This window comes from Choloepus didactylus, chromosome 6 (assembly GCF_015220235.1).
Source record: "Choloepus didactylus isolate mChoDid1 chromosome 6, mChoDid1.pri, whole genome shotgun sequence".
NCBI classification, from domain to species: domain Eukaryota; kingdom Metazoa; phylum Chordata; class Mammalia; order Pilosa; family Megalonychidae; genus Choloepus; species Choloepus didactylus.
The window spans coordinates 153754459-153773057 of record NC_051312.1 but is presented as its reverse complement, the minus strand read 5'-3'; the positions used below and the strand labels follow the sequence as shown (position 1 = coordinate 153773057).

The window sequence follows — 18599 nt, the reverse complement described above, 5'->3', positions numbered from 1 at the left end:
ACACGCCAAAAAAAAACTTTGGAGAAGTATCAGGCCTTAATCGCCCTGAGCCCAAAAGTAAGATGCCTAATGTAAGCAAGTCCCTGGGACTTCAGAAAAAGGGTTTACTCTTGCAGCCATAAACTAGTCATTTAATAAATTATTGCTTCTGTGAACTAAATGGCACCTTTGTGGTTTAAAGGAGTTAATGTACCTTCTAGAGTCTTTAACTTGCTCTCAGGGAATCACTTATGCCAGGGAGGGTCCAGTTCATTTTGGAATATTTAGAGCTGAATGAAAGAATCAGATTTTGATCTGTAGTATGTCATCATCTTCCCTTTTTATTTTTTACAGGGGAAAATTCAATGCTCTGTTATCTAAAGTTCTGTTCCTTCTTGTCCCCCGCTCCGGTTCTCAGTGCACTGATGCACCATCCTCCCACTCTTTTCCACATGGCTCATTTCAGCATGAAGTTGTGTGAATGTGAATTGTGCTAAACAGCCTTTAGTATCTATACAAGTCAGGTTCCTGGCTGGGGGCTTTTGCACATGATGTTCTTTGTGCCAGGAACTGGCTCAGCCTTCTCTCCTCCTGGCTGACTCTTCTGGGGCCCCAGCTTAAAAGTCACTTCTGTAGGGCAGGGTCTCCCATGCTTTCCAACCCCACCACCTACTGGCTGTGCTGGCTTTGTTTTGTGATTTCCTATCAGCCTGGGTGGTTTCTACATGCCTCCATTGCATGATTAATTATGCAATTAACATTTTACTTTTTTTTGCCCTATCACCCTACTTCACTGTAAATTTAAGGCGGACGAGGACAGCCATTTTTTCTTGCTTAATGTTACCTCTCCAGGACGTCCCACATAGTAGGTATGCATTTGGCCCATAGTAGTAGGTACATAATGAGTATTTATTTCATGAATGAATGAATCCCCAAAGTGCCATTGTTCGTTCCTCATTAATGTGGTCCTTTTAAATAAAAAAAGGAGGAAAATAAAAACAATGTGGATTGGAAGTAATCCTTATATGACTTACCCAAGGGCACACAGCTAGAATGGAAGGAGTCAGGACTGAAACCCAGGTTTCCGTGAAGCCCGAGGTGCAGCGCTCACCTCCATTCCACAGTGCCCCACGGGTGAAGGACCCAGCCCTGACTCAGCCTTCCCCATTTCCTCTCTGGCTCTGAGAAGCCAGTCACTTCCTGTGAAGAGGTTTGCTTAAAAACCATCCCTGGTCCAGAGAAAAACAGTGTCAGCAGAGGCAAAGCGTGACAATCGGCCTATCACACAATTGCCTTGTTTCGCTTGGTTTGCTCCCCTGCCTTATCACTATTTAAATACAGTTTTGATGATTTTGTTTGCTTTAGAGGAAGAATAAAAAGATTCACAGAAGGTATAAAATTGCATATTATTTACCCCAGAGAAGAGAACAGTCCCCCTAGTAAATATGCATTGACGCTGTTTTATTTTTATTTGTGTTTTTTTAAGATGTTTAAATAGACCCAGTAGACCATAATACCGCTTTTCAGAGTTGGTGCCATCTATTGATTAAATATGCATTTATACATTACTTCTACCACTTTTCTTAAATGAAAGAGACATGTTTTAATCATATAATAGACCTAGAAGAAGTGGTCAGTAAAAACACATATTTATATGTTTCCTTAAGAAAGATTTTATTAGACATACAAAAATTTTTTAAATAAATATTTCTTGGTATGCAGTGATGTTTGTTAAGTGTGAATTTAATTAAGGGTTGCAGGGCATGTGTGTGTGGATTAGGAAAGAGGTCGGTAGAAGAAATGGATACTTTTAAAAGAAAAATCCAGTTGACAGGGATAGTAGGAAGAATCTAAACTTTGGATTAGAAAGAACTAGCTTCCTCTGCCATTTATTGTCTTTGGAGAAGGGACGTGGGAATTTACATGAGCTGGTCTATTTCTTCGTCTGTAAAGTGGGGATAGCGTATGGTTCTAGAGAGAACTGAGACAGCACATTTAAAGTCCCTAGCATAGGACCCTACCCACAGAAGGAAAGTAAAGGTCACCTGTCCCACCCAGGGTGTCTGTCTGTCTTTCCTGAGAGTGGGGTGCAGGCAGGTCTAGGGTCATCCCAGCCCTCGCAGGGCTGAGCACGGGGCTTTGATGCTTCATGCCCAGGGGTTCCTCAGGGAGGACCTGTGAGTGCAGCCATAAAACTGCACAGGTGCAAAGAGTGGTCCTGCCCAGGACTTCTGGTTCCTTCTCTCACCCTCCCTGAGGATGCCAGTGATGAAGGCAGGCCTGGCTCTGCACCCAGAACAACTCTGTGACCATAGGCAAATTATTTAAACTCCTTGAACCTCAGTTCGGATAATAAGGCTGAAAATAAATGATATATAAGGCAAGTAACAGAGTGCCTGGCACATTAATATTCAATAAAATGGGAGGTCTCGATATGATCTTTTCTTTTTTAAGGAGGCATTAGCTGTGATCACTTGCTTTGGAAACAGAGAACCCTGGGTCTGAATTTTGGTTGTGTCACTAACTAGTTGTGTGCCCATGGACAACTTGCCCAGGCTGTCTTCTTTATTGCCTTGGCTTCTTTATTGCTTAGAAATGTTTAATAACACCATTTGAAGAGGATAGGATAGGAATTAAATGTGATGCTGTTAGAAAACCTTAGCCCTCAGAGGGTTAATAAATGATACCTATTATTCGTAGGATCCATCAGTAACCAAGTCCTCCTAATTCTTCTTCTGGGTTTCCCACACATTTCCATCACACCGCCCGGTTCCAGAATCCATCCCACTTGACAATAGCCTCCTAACAAGTAGCTTTTCCCTGATCTTTCCTAAGCACTCCACACAGATTAATTCCCATAAATTAACTTCCCCTTATTCGCAGCACTGCCCTGCTCAAAAAGAAATTAACATTTCCATAGGAATAGGCATATTCTGAATATCATAGGCCAAGAATTCAAGGCCTTTCACACTCTGTCTCCCATCTATCCCCCAGTGCCTCTCCCAATTTTCCCCTAGAGGAATTTTGTCTATGAGGTCTGTTCCTGCTGCACTTTCCTTCCGTGGGGCATCTGTCTCTTTTCTGTGCCCATCTGATCCCTCCTACCCCCTTCTCGCCAATTCTGTTCTCCAACAGATTCAGCCGCTGATGATAAATCTTCTGAACTTCCAAAAGATTTCAACCTTGTTGGAAGGATTCACAGATCAATTTACTTGTGAGCAACATGTTTGCCACTATTGACCTTATAGAATTTGATTTTATTAGTATGTGCGAGTCCTATTATCTTTTATTTATATTCATAAATATGTTAAGTTTTGGCTGGTCCCATCAAATGTATTGTATGCCCTTTACTGGCAAGAACAAGTTATATTCTTCATATTCCCAGCCTTGTACAAAGGACTTTATACCAAGTAAATACTCTGTAAGCATCCATTGACGATACTACCGTATTTTTTTATTTGACTGAAACTTTGCCAACTTGTTTATTAGGAGGAAGTAATCATTTGTTTTCCTTCTTTAAAAGCAAAAAGCTTAATTTGGGAGAAAGTTAGACCCAAACAACTTGTCAGTAAATGCTAGGCATCGCTGCTTCATAGAAAGTGTGTGGATTTAGCAATCGCACAGAGCTGGGTTTGAAACCTGACTCTCATTGGCTGTGTGGCCTTTAGCAAGTTGCTTGAGTTCTCTGAACTTCAGTTTCAGCCTCTTAAAATCTGAAGGTGATGATGCTCACCAGGCTTAACTGAAATAGCCCATGAAAATACCTGTCACCACGAAGGAGGTATCAGGCAAACATTAAGAATCATAGTGAAACGGGATGGAAGAGGCTTTTGCCTTGTCTGTAGCAGACCTCAAACTGTGCACCCACTTTGAGTGGGGTGAAGGATCCAGGCCACCTCGGAGTCCTTGGGGGCTCTGGGGATAGAAACAAGGTGTGATATATGGGCCCAGGACCCTGGATAAGACCTAGTCCTGCTCTCATCACAGCCCTTCAGTGTGCAAAGGTTGGTGTGCATGCTTGGGGCACAGCATCCCTATCAAATCAGGAGCACAGCTCACAGCACGCCTTGGGGATGGGCTGCCGGCCTTTGCAGGGCAAGTGTGGGACAGGAGACAGTTCTGTGGCCTGTCAAAGCAAGAGGTCCTGACCCTATAAACTGCCATTTCAGGGATGGAAGCCTGGCCTGTGGAAAGGAGAAGTGAAAAGCAGAAGGCAGAAAGCCACAGGTATCCTACAGTGGCCTGCTCACTCAAAGACTCCAGATGACTTCAGTGAGTTTCCGCCCCCTTGAGCTCTCATCTGAATATCTCCCTGCCTGTGCTGTAATCATAGCAATTGTTCGGGGCTTCTATAGCGTCTTGTCTTGGTAGAGTTTCAGAAAGCTCTAATTGTGGGGAACAGGCCGATTCTCTTTGCATGCTTGGTGGAAATAAAACCCAAACGCACCCATCTTCCTGCTGGAAAAACCCAATGGCTTCCAAGTGCTTAGTGGCAGCAGTGGGGGAGTGGGGTGCAGATTTGAACATCTGAGCGTTCCAGTTGCATCCCTGCCTAGATGCCTGGAGGAAGGAGCAGGGGTAAGGAATTGTAAACACATTAGTCACACGTCGTCGTCCTTTCTTGTCATGCCCTTAGCCCTGTTTGGGTAAGGTCTAAGCCAGCGCTGCCAGACCCCTCCCCACTGCCTAGTAAAGCACCCACGTGTGTGCACCTGAGCCGCACACTCCTACACTTACACAAGCCCCAAGCCGCACTGCTGGTCTCCAGGGTGCTCTGCAGTGCTCCCGGTGAGAGGTGAGAAAGAGGCAGGCTTCAACTCCTCCTGGATCAAACCTTCCAAACAGGAAAGTGCGTGTGTCACCCAGGGGAGTGGAGCCAGTGCGAGCCCTGGAGGAGGTCCGCTGTGAGCCGCACAGATTGGCGCGGATGATTCTTACCAGTTGTGTGTAAGTGCAAGGAAAAAAATCAGAGGCGCTGCCTTGCCTGCTCCCATCGCTCACGCGCTCTCCCTTGCTCCCTCTCTCTTCTGCTCTCTCCCTCCCTTTGCAAACATTGGATTTAAACCTGCTCAGAATTCAGCACAGAGGAAGGCAGCGGCGGCAGCAGCAGCAGAAGCAGCGGCAAGCCCAGCAGCTGAGAACACCGCGGCCTCAAGATGTACCATCCTGCCTACTGGGTCGTCTTCTCCGCCACGACTGCCCTGCTCTTCATCCCAGGTACCTGGGACGGGGCGGCTCTGTGCCTGGGGGATTTTAAGCCCCAGGAGCAGAAGAGGAAGGGGAAAGGAGTAGAGCAAAGGAGGAAGGGGAGAAGAGAGGGAATGTGCGATGCATGTGAGTGAGGAGGTGGGCTTGCTGTGTGCACGCACACCCATCGGCTGTCTCACTCACATGCACACAGATGCTTGCAGCTCCGAATCTCCTCTGTACTCCAGGCAGCCCGGTGAGCTGGGTGCGAGAGCTGCACCACGCTGTGTGGCACTGGCTTTCCCAAAGGTACTGGCTGGCATTAACCAGTTGTGTCCCAGGGAGAGCAGAAGAGACGCTTGAACTCCCAGTAGCAAATCCTTCTTGCAGTGTATGTGGGACATGCAAGATAGATGGGCACCGTTTTTGCTCTCTCTTAATCGTTGTCTCACTGATTCTGAATTGGTCCCCATCTCTGTATCTCTCTGTCTCTCTGTTTTTCCCTGAGTCTCTCCCTCTCTTTCTCTGTCTCCCTCCTGCTTCCCTCTTTCCTCTCTGCCTCCATGCCTTCTAAACCCTCTTTCCCTTGCTCTTTCCTACTTCAGCTTCTTCCTCTCCCCATTCCTTGGCTCAGGCATTTCATGTCTTTACAAGGTCCGTCTGTCGGGTTTATCCTTCCACCAAATGGGCAGATGATGCCTTCGAATTTCACAATTTTCTGCATTTCTCCCTCCTACTGCTTACGTTGGAAACGTGAATTTCCCTTGAGAGAATTTGGAATATTCCTACAGGGAGAAAGGCTGGGAATCTGGGTTCACCTGATTTTTCCTAGCATCTTCCTAACCTTACCTAATAATTTAAGTGTGATGCTACCCACTACAGCAGTTACTTGTTTGGGAAAAACAGAATCTGCAGGGACACAGGTAAAATGCTGCAATCCTACCCAAAAAAGCTTAGTGGAATTGTTGCAAGATTCAACATGTTTTAATAGATTTGCTAATTGCACGCATGCCATTCGCAAGCAGACAACTGAATGCCTGCAGGCATCCTTGAAACAATGCTGAAGTGGCTAGGTTGTTCTTGCCAATATTTTAGGCAGCATCTAAGAGTGTGTGGAATTTCCATACTAAACCTCTAAACCTCAGCCCAATAAGAATTTTTTTTTTTTAAATTGGGAGAAATGTATTGGGTTAAACATTAGCTTATAATCTAAAAACCTATATATATATATATACACACACACACACACAAAGACATAAAAATAAGATTCTTAAATCTTATATATTTTATATAGATATATATACATTTTTGTAATCAGAACCAGTCACTTGGTAAGGCTTTTAAAAATTTTCTTTTAAAAACATAAACCCCTAAGTGTTTCTAACCTAGCAAAGTGAAATCAGAAAAATGGAAGTTGATCGTGGAGAAGCAGCAGCGAAGACTGGCTAAAAAAGGAAGACAAGCCAAGTGTAGAATGCTTTCAAGTGCTTCTTTTAAATTGGACTTTTTCAGGCAGAGGTAGTTTCTGTCTTTTAGCTTGGGAATTTCATAGTGGGGAGTGATTTTTTTTTCTGTTTTTGCTGCTCTTCAGCTGAATGGGAGCTTCAGGAGGGGGTTTGGCCAGGACGGGGCTCTGCAGGAGGCAGTGAGGAGAGAATGCTCAGTACTGCGTGAGTCTGATGGAGAGCTAGGTGGGCGCTGTGGGTCCACCGTGTGAAGAAACAAACTTTCCTGGGGGTGCACCCCGGCCTGGGTGGTCACTACTGGTGGCCTCCTGGCATCTAATTCCCCTTCCCACTATGCCTAAGCACCGGGAGGGGGCCAGTAGAGCAGGAGAGCAGAAATGGGGACCCTGGACCTAGGGGATCCTAGGCTCAGAGCGGAGAGCAGACCCTCACCTTTTGAGAAGGGGAGGAGGTGAGCCCAAGTCTGCTGAAGCTGCATTGCAGTGCTCCCTGAAGGATGTCAGGGATCAGGTGACACCTCCTTCCAGCACCCTAAAACACAGAGCAGCCACACTGTTGGGGGGTGGGAGACTTTGCCCGGGGAAGAGGTGCCCACACTGAAGCCTGCTGTGTTGTGAGCCTCTGAATCCTTTCAGCCCTCGCCAGGGTGCAGGGACCATCTCTGGGGCCTCTGGGAAAGGCAGGGCATGGGGAGCTGAGTGCCGCTCCTCATTGGAGGCATCCTCTGTCCCTGGCTCCCAGGGGCTGCTCCTTGTGTTAATTGTGCCACAAAGCTGGCTGCAGAGATCTCAAACCAGGAGGAGGAGAAGTTACCTTTAGAAGGTGCAGAAGGAACACGCATCACTTCCTGAGAGGTTCCAGGGAAAATGGAACCTGTCTCTCCAAGTTATTGCTGGCTGCAGTGGCACACTGGGACTCTCCTTCCTCACTTCTTTTACTTCTTTAGACTTTTTTTTTTCCTCTGTCTCAAAAGATGCTTTTTCTCCCAAAGGGGTTAATACCAGCTATTAGCCACTTACTTTCCCCGAGTCTAAAGAGGGAAGGCTAATGTAATAATGAAACCCTGACCTGGTTAGGCCGCGATGCCATTTTATTCTGCAGCTTTCCAATTCTTGGTAAAACACGATTCCATCCCAGAATAATTTTAAGGCTAATGTTGATGTCACCCGGTGTTTTCCAGGGGGAGAATAAGGCCCATAAATTGCTTTTCTAGGCAGAATCTCTGTGAGGAAGGGTGGTGACAAGTGGAGGTTGTAAAGAGCCCATAGCCAAGACCTGAGCGGAGGGCAGTGGCTTGGGATTTAACTGTTCTGCAGGTGCCACAGGTTTAAGAAGTTCTTGAGATGCTGGCCAGGAAGGGTGAGGACGTGTTTGTTGTTGTAGGTGGAGGGATAGAAGGGGTCGGTGCAGCGAGGTTCTTTGACCTTACGTCTGCTCTTTTGAGAACATGAAAGGAATGGGAAGTCCACCCTGGAGGAGCCCTTCTCAGGAAGTGGGCACTGCTGGCTATTTGCATCAGAATCACAGGATATAAGTGCAGACTCCTCATTGCAGTGGTATGCATTTTTAACCAGCATCTCAGTTGAAGAAACTTTGTACCTTAAAATCACAGTCCAGGCCTTGCAGCATTTAAGTCAAAAACCCATCTTCTGCTTTTCCTGGGAGTTTGGGATGGGGTGGGAAGGAGGTGCTGCCATCTTTACCAGCTCAGGCTCAGTTCCCCCAGCACTGTGCAGAGCATGGGGTCCTTAATCTGGAAGGCTTCTCCTCTCAAGTTTAGGTCATTACCCCGTTTCCCTGTGTGTCCCCTTCTCAGCCCATGCTGTTTGTGTCGCCTTATGTCCTGTGGCTCTAAGCAGGACAGCTAGCCATGAAGATTCCTGTCCTCACCCCCAGATCTGTGAATCTGGGTGCACAGCCTCAGCCACATCCCATTAGGGTCAGAAAGCTTCGCTCCTTTATCTGCGTGTTAGGAGCTGTCCTTTTCCTGCACATCCCTTCTTGCATCTCCCTTCAGGAAAATGCCCTTTGGAACTTTGGCTCTTTGTATTGGGATGCTTGCTTTGGGTTGAGACTTGGTGGTTTGGATCTGGGGGCAGCAATGGCTCTATAGCCACTCTTCTGTGTTCCTCTCCCACCCCTACCCCACTCCAAGGCAATATAGAGAGGATCTGCTGAGATTGCCTGGTTTGCTAGAAGGATCCTCTAGGAGAATCATTAGCCATTGGGAGAATCCAACCCCAGACTCACTAAGAAAGGGATGTGAAGAGAGTCTGGGAGTCTGGTTACGGCAAAGGCTTTGTCATCCTTTGGTCACTCTTACCTGCCTGCACTTCCCTCCCCCCGCCCTGACTGTCCCGGGGTCCTCGATGTCTTACAACTGATTGGAGGGTCGGGCCGCATCCTGTGAGCACACAGCACTGGCCCAGGGCAAGAACATCGCTGAGAGGACACAGGTGTAGATTGCCTCCTAGAGCCGACCTTCTCAGAAGCCCGGAGCCTGGCAGTGTTCCTGGGCTCAGATTAATCAGATGCCCAATGGCGTGAGGTTTCTTGTCTTGCTTTGGTCCTGCTTGCCTTGTTTTTTTCTCTCATCATGAGCATGCTCTGCCATGTTCCTGTAGCCTGGGGAATTATAGAAGGAGATTCCTTTGGGCCGCTGGCTCTTGTTGGGTGGGTCTCCAAGGGCTGCCTCTGACAACTGCCCGTGATGGTGACAGTGCTACATGTATGCCAGAGCTTCGGGGGCTGAGCGGTAGGGCTGCCCCCAAGCCCTCTGGGCAGGTGGCATGTCCAGAAGTGAGACTCTTTGATGTGGTTGGCTCGAGCCACCCTCTGAGACTCAGTTCACCCATCTGAAAATGGGTTCCAAAGAGGTGTGCTTCTTGCTTCCAGTTGGATAGACCAACCAAAAGCCTAGGCAAGATGGAAATGGGGTGAACATTTCTGAGCTCTGACTGTAGAAAACTCATCCTGATCCCCTGGCCATAGAGCAAAAGACGGAAGGCTGCTTGCTCCCACGGGAAAGGCTGAGGCCACTCCTTATTGATGAAGAAGGAGGAAGACATGATAGAGCTGTATCCACTTATATGTGTCTTTATCACAGTGATGAAAATTAGCAGGATATAATCCACCCGTTCACTTATTGAACACGAATGTATTTGCGTCCCAAGTATAGGTTCTGATAAAATAAAATACATTAATGAAGACATTATTCTGCCCTGAGAAACATAAGTCTATTAAAATAGGAATTTATTCAGCCTTTTCCTTCTTTGTGAGCTCCCTGTTACGTGAGATATGCATGCTGACCTTTAGCTCCCTGGGCCTTGGATTCTCTGCTGGAGAACTAAGGCAGCAGACACCACCCCTTTGGTCTCTTAAAACATTGCTTTACAATATTTTTGGTGGGGTGCCAGATGCACGGGCTTGCTCATCAGCCCTGCAGAGTTGGGACTCCAGGAGCCTCCCCGTGCTGGACTCATACTCTCTGGCCCGCTTGCTGGATGGAGCCCCCAGCCCGGAGCCCTATCTGCAGATGGCCTGGTGCCATCCCCAGCAGCTGCCTGAGGCTGGGAGAGAGGAGTGACAGAATGCAAACCAGAGCTATTCCTGTCAGGGAACTCAAGTGTCAGCTGCAGATGGCCCGTGGCTGCTGACAACCAGCCTGTCAGTAGTGGTGGACTTTAGCACCTCTGGATGCCGAGAGACACCTTCCTGACACGGAGGCCGCGAGGCTCCGAGGGAAGGAACCAGGTGGGCATCACTTGTGTTGGTTCTGCCCTGCTCTCCCACTCCTCTGACCCAGCTAAGGAAGCCATGTTGGATCACTTAGCTCCGGGCCCTGGGGGCATCCCTCTGGCCTCGGTGGGAGTCTAAGACTTAGGATTTGTCACTGAATGTGTGAGGCCTTAGCAGCCTCTGCATTTCCCCTGATGTCTGGGAAGGCAGTGACACGGGTCCCAGTGGCTTGATTTCTACCCTACTCAACTCCATAGCAGAAGACAGGGGTATTTGTAGGACTGTGGCAGGGTACAGGATCATTCTGAAGATGGAGGTGAAGAAAATTCTGTAGCCAGAGGTAAACCTGAAGACAGGTGTGTTTAGTATAACCCTTATGTAGGTGTGTGAATATGCATTCCTTCTTCCCCTACCCACTCAGGTCAACACACACACAAGCACACCCACTACTCCCTGAGAAAAGCAAGACCCTGTGCTTGACTTCTATCGCTGCCCTTCCAGAACCCCCAGCTGTGGCCTTTCACCTTGGTGCCCTCCATGGGCACACCATGAGCGGCCCAAACACTCCTGGGCCAGATACCGCAAATACAAGGGAGGCTTTTCTCCCAACCTCTCCAGCCTCCCCATGTGCTCCTACTCAAGCACCCAGCTGTGTGCCCTGGAGACTGGGCTGTAGGAGGGTGTGCACTTGTTTCCCATCTCCTCCCTCCTACCCAGACACCTTGCTGCTGAGAGGCTGGGGACTGCCCTGCAGTCACTGGACTAACTTAATTAAATGTTTGCAAAATGCTTTCAGATGCCCCTGGGCAAAGAGCGGGGTAAGTGCAAAGCATGATCATTATGCTGCAGGCACATGGCCTTTAATGAGCAGAGACCCTTGGAAAGGCCACGATGGATCGATGCATGAGGACACAGGCTGTTGAACGGCATGACAAGTGATGGGAAATTGACACCAAAATCCCATGTAGAAACCCAGAGTCTCTGAAATGGCCTGAGTAGTCGTTCTTGAACCTTTATGCCTAGGCAATTGGTAAATGTTGTTTTACCATGTTTGGGAGGTTGCTTAGTGATAATGCCAAGAATAGCAAAAGTCTCATGCTTTATGGCTTACCTGGAAAATGTGTCTTTGGTCTCATTTGTTTCTCACCAAAAGACTGTGAAATAGGCAGCATAGGTATTATCCAATTCTAGTCATACATTTTCCTTGCTTGAAACCCTATGTAGACCTTTGGCTGCCTCTAGAATGGGCTTAAAAATACTTGGCATGGTCTCCAATGCGTGATCTGGTTGCTGGTCCTCATCTAGCTGCATCTCTGATCTGTGTCCCTTTCCTGCTTTTGGATCTGGTCTCTTGGACCTCCTCAGTCCATCTAACATGCCATGTTCTCTCTTTCTCCAAGGGTTTCATCTGAATGTTACCTGAGCTTGCAAAAATTCTGAGCCTCTTATGTTTTTTTTTTCTGCCAAAATATCTTCTTCCACCTTTCAGGGTTCAGCTTAAGTATTGCTTAAGTATTCTCAATGATCCAAAGTAGGGTAGGTCTCCCTGTTGGCTATGTAAATCCAGAGTACTGGACTTTTCCTTTCTAACATTGTGAATCCATATTTTTCAAAGTAATTCTTTGGTTTATATGTCCCTTTCCTCCCCAGATTTCAGCTCTTAAAGGCAGGGACCACATCTATTTTTATCTTCAACACACCATCACTGCCTAGCACACAGGTTGTCATACAAGAGGTACTCAAAGAGGAGTTGGTGAATGAATGAATGAGTGGATGAATGAATGGACTAATGGATGAAAAACCAGCCGGGGTCACCCAGTACTACTTGTCAGCATTCTGATCATTTTATTACATCCCACTGAATCCGCAGAAGCACCTGGTGCCCCAGACTTGCCTGTCCGTCAACTTCCTTATCTGCAGAGGGAGGACAGAGAGACTTGGGGATGCACTTAGCTACTGGGAGATGGAGATGTGCAAAGAATGCTTATAATTATTATCCATTTCCAGTGTTCATGCTTGTCAATAAACACCAGCTCTGAGTGACCAACCACACACATGCGGCAGCTCAGAGGAGGCTGCACACTTTTGGATCTCACATTACATGTTGCGGCAGACATGCCTGAGTGTGCGAACTGCTCAGTAAACACAGATGTGAGCCCTAATGTGGGCTATTGGAGTAAACCAGACTAAAGTTGCTCAGCAGATATTATCAGGGTGTCTGCTGAAGTGGCCTCAATTATTTGAGATTTAGAGTTATGCCCTTGATACCAACAAGTACAAAGCACACCATTAAAGAGGAGGAATTGTGTTGTTCAGAAGAAGTAAAATGTTGGGTTGGGGATGGGAAAATGCAAATGGCATAGCAGGGAGTCATTTTTGATCAGTTATTATTTAAATGGATGTTGTTTATCTGGAAAGGTAAAAGGAGGCTCAACGAATCAGAAGAAACAGGAAAGGGGCCTTATTTCTTGTACCTTGTCACTTTTCATAGTGGACTCTATTTCAGAGTTGTTTCATTATTGTGCGATTCTGAACAGCTGGATCTTGCCTTTTTTCATCACTGAATGCCCTCCAGTGCCAAGTGCATTCCTTTATTCGATGTATAACTTACTGAGTGATTACTATGTGACAAGTACTATGTTAGGCCTTCAGAATGCAATGCCTGAACAAAAATTGTTGTGGTCCCTGTTCTTGTTATGTTTACAGTCTAGTGGAGAGACAGACATGCATCAAATAAACACTGCATGAATGTGTATTCATGACTGAGATTCGGGGAGGAGCGTGAGGCTTTGGCTGCCTACAAGGAGGGCTTGATCTTGCCAGAAGGCCAGCGAAGTCTTCCCTGGGAAAGGGACAATTGAAGGATGAAAAGTAGTGATTATCCAAACTGGAAGGGGAAGACCAAGGGAAGAGACAGAGTAAACACGTCAAGCCCCACAGCAGGAAAGATGGGAGCAGATTCTGTCTGGCTGGAGCATAGAGGACAGGAATAATACATGATGAGCCTGGAGGGTTGGGCAGGGGTCAGAAGATTCAGGCAGTCATTGAAGGTCTTTAAAGATCATTTTGGTCTTTACTCTAGAAGTGACGGAACCATTGAGTTGATTCATTTTGTGGGTGTGCGGATCATTTACATTTTGTAACTCTCGTTCTGGTTGCAGTTTGCAGTATGGATTAGAGGTGAGCAAAATGGAAAAGGGTGGGCTAGAAGGGAGGCTGCTGTGGAGTTCAGATGGGAAATGGTAGCAACTTGGAACTAAGGTAAAGGAGGTTGTTGTGGAGAGACACCCAAGAACTTAAGAGTCTTCACGTAAGGAATGATCTAGGTGCTCCAATCATGCCTGCAGCTTCTGGGCTGCTAGCCCATTTGGGAGAAGAGCATTTGTCTTAAAATTCCTGCTTGCTAGCCAGTGCTATTCCAGTTTAGGTATAATCTTGCCCTAAAATAAAGGAACTGGAATAAGTTGTTGTTGGAAATTCCATCTTTCCTGGCAGCCTAATAATCTTGGCTTCTTAACTGGCATCTCCTCAGGGTCTAATGTAGGAGTTTAAAATTGCATCACTCAACTTTGTTGTCCAATAAAAATATTGCAAAGAGCCCTAGTTATGTGCTGGATCTCTGTGACTGTTTCCTCCTGGAAGAAACCAGGAATTTTAGAGAAGCCACAGAATGGCTCATGGGCACCAAGAATGAACATTTTCACAAATCTTTTCATGATATGAACACGTGTATAACCCCTTCTCTCCATGCCCAGGATGCACCACCTGATCACTTTGAGCTAGGGAGTATCTATGGATCCCTGGCAAACATCTTCTAAATTACTGATTATTGAGAAAAGTTGAAGTCCTCAATACTTGGAGATTGTCTAATCCATCCCTTTCATTTCATAGATGAAGAAATTGAGGCAAAAGGAATCTGAGTAGCTTACCTAAAGTTGGAACCGACCCATGAACACACAGGTCTTTGAATAACCCGTCTGGTGTCATTTCAACGACGTATTAATGAAGGGCTGAGCTGCTTTGTCTCCCAGTTTGAAAATCTGTTGAAGCCTTTGGAAAATGGGCTTGTAACCTTGGCCATTTCTGTGTTTCCATGAAGCTCTCACCTTAGTACACCAAGGATGGGGGGGGGGAGCGGTGAGAAACAAAGCAGGAGTCTTGTACCTTTCAGAAACATTCTCATACTATGAGTGAAGATTCTAACTGAGCTGGGAGACTCCTAGAAATAAACTGTATCTTGCTATGTAGAAGGATATAGTCAAGGTAGTACAATGCAAAATGTCAGGGATGTGTCAACTTCACTTGTTCTACACGCTGTGAAAGGTATCTGCCTTTATCATCACTATGTCATGAAAACATTTATGTTCATATAATCTGAGCTTGGCCTTGCACTGAGCCAAGAGAAAACTGACACTGAGAATGTCATAGTCTCCACACTGATTCATGGCTACATAGGATTTACAGTGCTTAAAGCATATCCTTGTATGTCATAACTATCTTGTACACTAATAAGTGAAAGAACCAGATCTGCTTGCCTGCTCACTCCCACCACCAACCCCTGCCTTTACCATGGGCAACACAAACATGAACATAATCAAAAAGGCAGATGAAAAAGAGCTGTAGACAAATGCATAGTGGAAAGCAAAAGTCCAGATTCAAAGACATGCCAGCTATAATCAAGGGTAAATGCAATGATGTCCACAAGATGGTAGAATTATGAAACTTGAAGATGGTGGAGCCAAACACACATGGACATTTCCATTCCCAGGAAGACAGGCCTAAGGAAGCCTTTGACTTCTCTCAACAATGCAACCTGGTTCTTCTGAACAGCCCAGTGCCAAGGGATTTTCCACACTTCTCCAAGAGAGGAGAATGTTGGAAGAGAGAACGCAGCAGATGGAAATAGCCCATCAGCCTACAGTCTCCAAGAGAAGCAGGCGTTTCCCTGGGAGTCCCCTGGCTTTATCCCATGGAGAAGAGAATGCCCAGTCTAACTTGGCACTGGGATGGTTTCCTCTTTGGGTGACGCCCAGATGGAAAGGAATGGTGGAAACCACTATCAAGATTCTGAATCTTTTCCCAATGGCCTTACCCTCCTTTTATTTGGGGAGAAGTCTTGTGAGTAAAAGGGCAACTATCACCAGTTTTAGCCCCTTTGATGTCCATGTAGATTGGGATATATATATATATATATAATTATTGTGAGAATGATGACCATTTAATTCCTTCTTTCAGTTAAATCATTAATTTTTAAAGAAGGAGACAATTAGTCCTCCTGCCACCACCTCGAGGAGGTGAATGAAAGCATTGTCCTCATAAGCAGAGATAAGACTTCTGGCTTTGCCTCTGCACCTATGAACCCAGGGACTTGGGCAAACTCTTTAACCTCCCCCAAGACTCTTAATTCTCTCTTTAAAATAGGTAAAAAGGACTTCTGAGTTTATTTATTTTTATTTTTTTATTAGAGAAGTGGGTTTACAGGCCAATCATGCATAAATACAAGATTCCTATACGCCATGCTGGGCTTTGATTATAATTAGCTGTATAGCACTTACCCACATGCCTGCAACCTTTCAAGGAAGTCTTGCATTTACCTCTGTAGGAATGAAGCAGTATTTGGTTCTCTTCTTTTTCTATGGAGAGCACTGGAAACTGGTTATGTTTCCCCCATCTGAGGTTTCTCGACCTGCCAGGGAATGGGAACTCTGCTGTTTGGTAGTGATGGGAGAGTCCTGGGTGGGTCAAAAAGAACTCTATATGAAGCCTACCAGCAGATTAGAAGTGCTCTTCATCTCTGAATAACAGATCTGGGATAATGATGCTGAGGTTGCTGTCACTACAAAAAGTAGAATTTCAGGGAACAGTGTATGGATGGAGAGGATACTTTAGTGGAAAGAGGAGTCCTAGTAGGCTCTCCTGAATGCATGCTAGAGAGAGACTGGCTAATTCCTCCTCAGATGGGCTAATTAGTGCGTCTGTAGAGAGAAGAGTCCTCTTTGCACAGGCCTAAAAGATATTAGAGCATCTCAGGTCCCCACAGACCTTTTTTGCCTATCCTAAGTTGAGTCCAGAGAGAGAAAGCCCTTGGGTGCTTAGGTGTCAGAAAAGGGGTGCATTCCAGACTCACACAGCTGCCTTGTACCTTTCCCAATTCCAACATACTTAGCTCCTTGGTAGCCTCAGACAAAGACTCAGGCTGAGCTGAGATGATGGGTGGTCCACAGTTCTAATAAGGGACCTTGAGACCAAGAACTTCTCCAGCACACCCCACTTTGTAAGAGTCTTTCTGTCTCTGTCACTGACCTGTCTTTGGTAGTGAAATACTGTGGGCCTTGACAAGAAGCTGAGTCTTGGTGGGCAATAGAACTCGCTTGTAACTTACCCGCATTGAGTCTCCATCTCATTTGGGGTGGGCTGGGGAACTGTTCCAGCTCTCCTTTGATACTAGAAAATTTGGTTTTCATGAGATTTTACTATCCCATAAAGGTCTCTGGTCTTGCCTGCATGTGAGCAGACTTTCAGAAACACAGGGCTGCACCATCCAGCTTTGGTTTTGAACTGTTTGCCTCCAGCCCCAGGTCTCCCCCATCTGCCTTGGAAGCTGGGCAATCTGTTTGAATTTCATAGAAAGTGTGGGTGCATCCTTGGAGCCAATCAGCCTCAGCAGAGCATGAAAGTCCGGCTCATGGCAGGCACATTGCTTGTAGATTAGAGGTGCAGGAAACCATTGACATTTCCACCAGATTAATCTTTCAGAAGCACCATTGGAGTGCATGTGCCCCAGAGGGCAAGAGGTTTTTATTGTAAAAAAAAAGTCAGACTGTATGTTTGTGGTTGAAGAGCAGAAGAAATGGAGGAGAGTTCAGGAGGACAGAGAAAGGGGAGAAATAAAAAAAAGATAAAATATAGATTTTATTTTCCCCTGTGAAAGCTTCCTATATTTTCTGTACCTCTTTATTTTCAATTCTTGATAATGATTTGTTTCATCTGCTGCTTTTTGATGGTGTAACTTGGGAAAGGAGTGGCCATAATAGGCCTCTCAGCTTATCTGGTCCTTCTGTTACCCAGATGTTGGCTGTAGGGCTGGGTTTGCCATCAGCAGATCTCTCATTCAGGACCATGATTGGAATTCATTTTGTTCAAAGAAATGGGGTACATAAAAAATATCTCAATTACTCTAAAAATTCCTTGAAGACCTCTCTTTTGCTTTGCACTGATCATTCAGTGGTGAATGGCAGAGTTAGTGTGAAGCCAGAGAGGCAAGTTTAGAGCTGGAAGGAAAGTTAGGATGAACATGGAACTAGCAATGTCCAGGGGCCAAGAACAGGAAGGAAAGGTGACACACAAAGCCACCAAGCAAGAAGGCTGCCAGGAATGAAACTGAGGGCAGCAGAGTCAGCCACCCAGGAAATAATGCTGACAGAGCACGAGGGATAAGCCCGACTCAGGGCAAAATATCACTTTGGTACTGACGTGGAGTCCAGAGGCTTTCCGTGGCTATCATGTACTGGCAAAGACCTCTGTGCGAAACTTCTGCCTGAGGCATCAGAAGGTCAACTGTAGGGACTCAGCAACATCAAAAACCCTGCAGGGTAAGCACAGTTGGTAAGTATGAAGCTGCCTGCCTTCCAACCCACCCCTACTTACCACCCTTACACACAGACAGACAGACCAACAGACACACACACCACTCCCCATCTCCCCTCTTGGTTAGCCTTGTTTTTTCTAATAGGGGGGTTTTTGAGGGTTGTCTTTCCGTAACATCAGAAGCAGAGATGTCATGGGACTCCAGTTGTAGTGGCTACAGGCAAGCAACAAGCAATCACTCCTGGACTTTATGGTCTTCAAAACATAGGATGTCAGAAATGGAAGGGCATTTAAGACTCCTTTGGTCTACCTTGCTCATTTGGTGGGTGATGCTCAGGCCAGCCTGGCATCCTTGGTTCTCAACCCTGACCATACCCATGGCCACAGGGGCCCCTTAAAAAAGTGCTGGAGTTACTCCTTTACTCATTTTGGCTCAGAAAATTCCCCCAGTTCCCACTTCTCTTTGCCACAAATATCTTACTCTCATCTGGGATGTTTCCTCTATATCTAGTTCTACAGTCTGCTGTCCCATCACTGTTTGGCCTCTTACATTGATGGCTGAGTTTAGGAGTTTGTCCAGCTCTAATGAACTTTCTTCCCCAAGATGATGCCTCTCAGCTCACTTCCTGCAGCCCCTGATCC

General features: G+C 46.3%; 1 protein-coding gene across 2 annotated transcripts in view; it reads left to right on the top strand.

Moving 5' to 3' along the window:
• The first annotated feature begins 4866 nt into the window (after positions 1 to 4866).
• The window catches only part of OPCML (opioid binding protein/cell adhesion molecule like), a 1144289-nt gene continuing 1130556 nt past the window's right edge, over positions 4867 to 18599 (top strand). The window contains exons 1-2 of one of the 2 annotated variants that reach the window (XM_037841988.1): positions 4867 to 4926; positions 5053 to 5196. In XM_037841988.1, coding sequence (XP_037697916.1) covers positions 5136 to 5196 — 61 coding nt within the window. In that variant the 5' untranslated portion in view covers positions 4867 to 4926; positions 5053 to 5135. Of the gene's footprint in view, positions 4927 to 4947; positions 5197 to 18599 lie in introns of those variants that run through there. The other variant, XM_037841987.1, reaches the window with a different exon arrangement.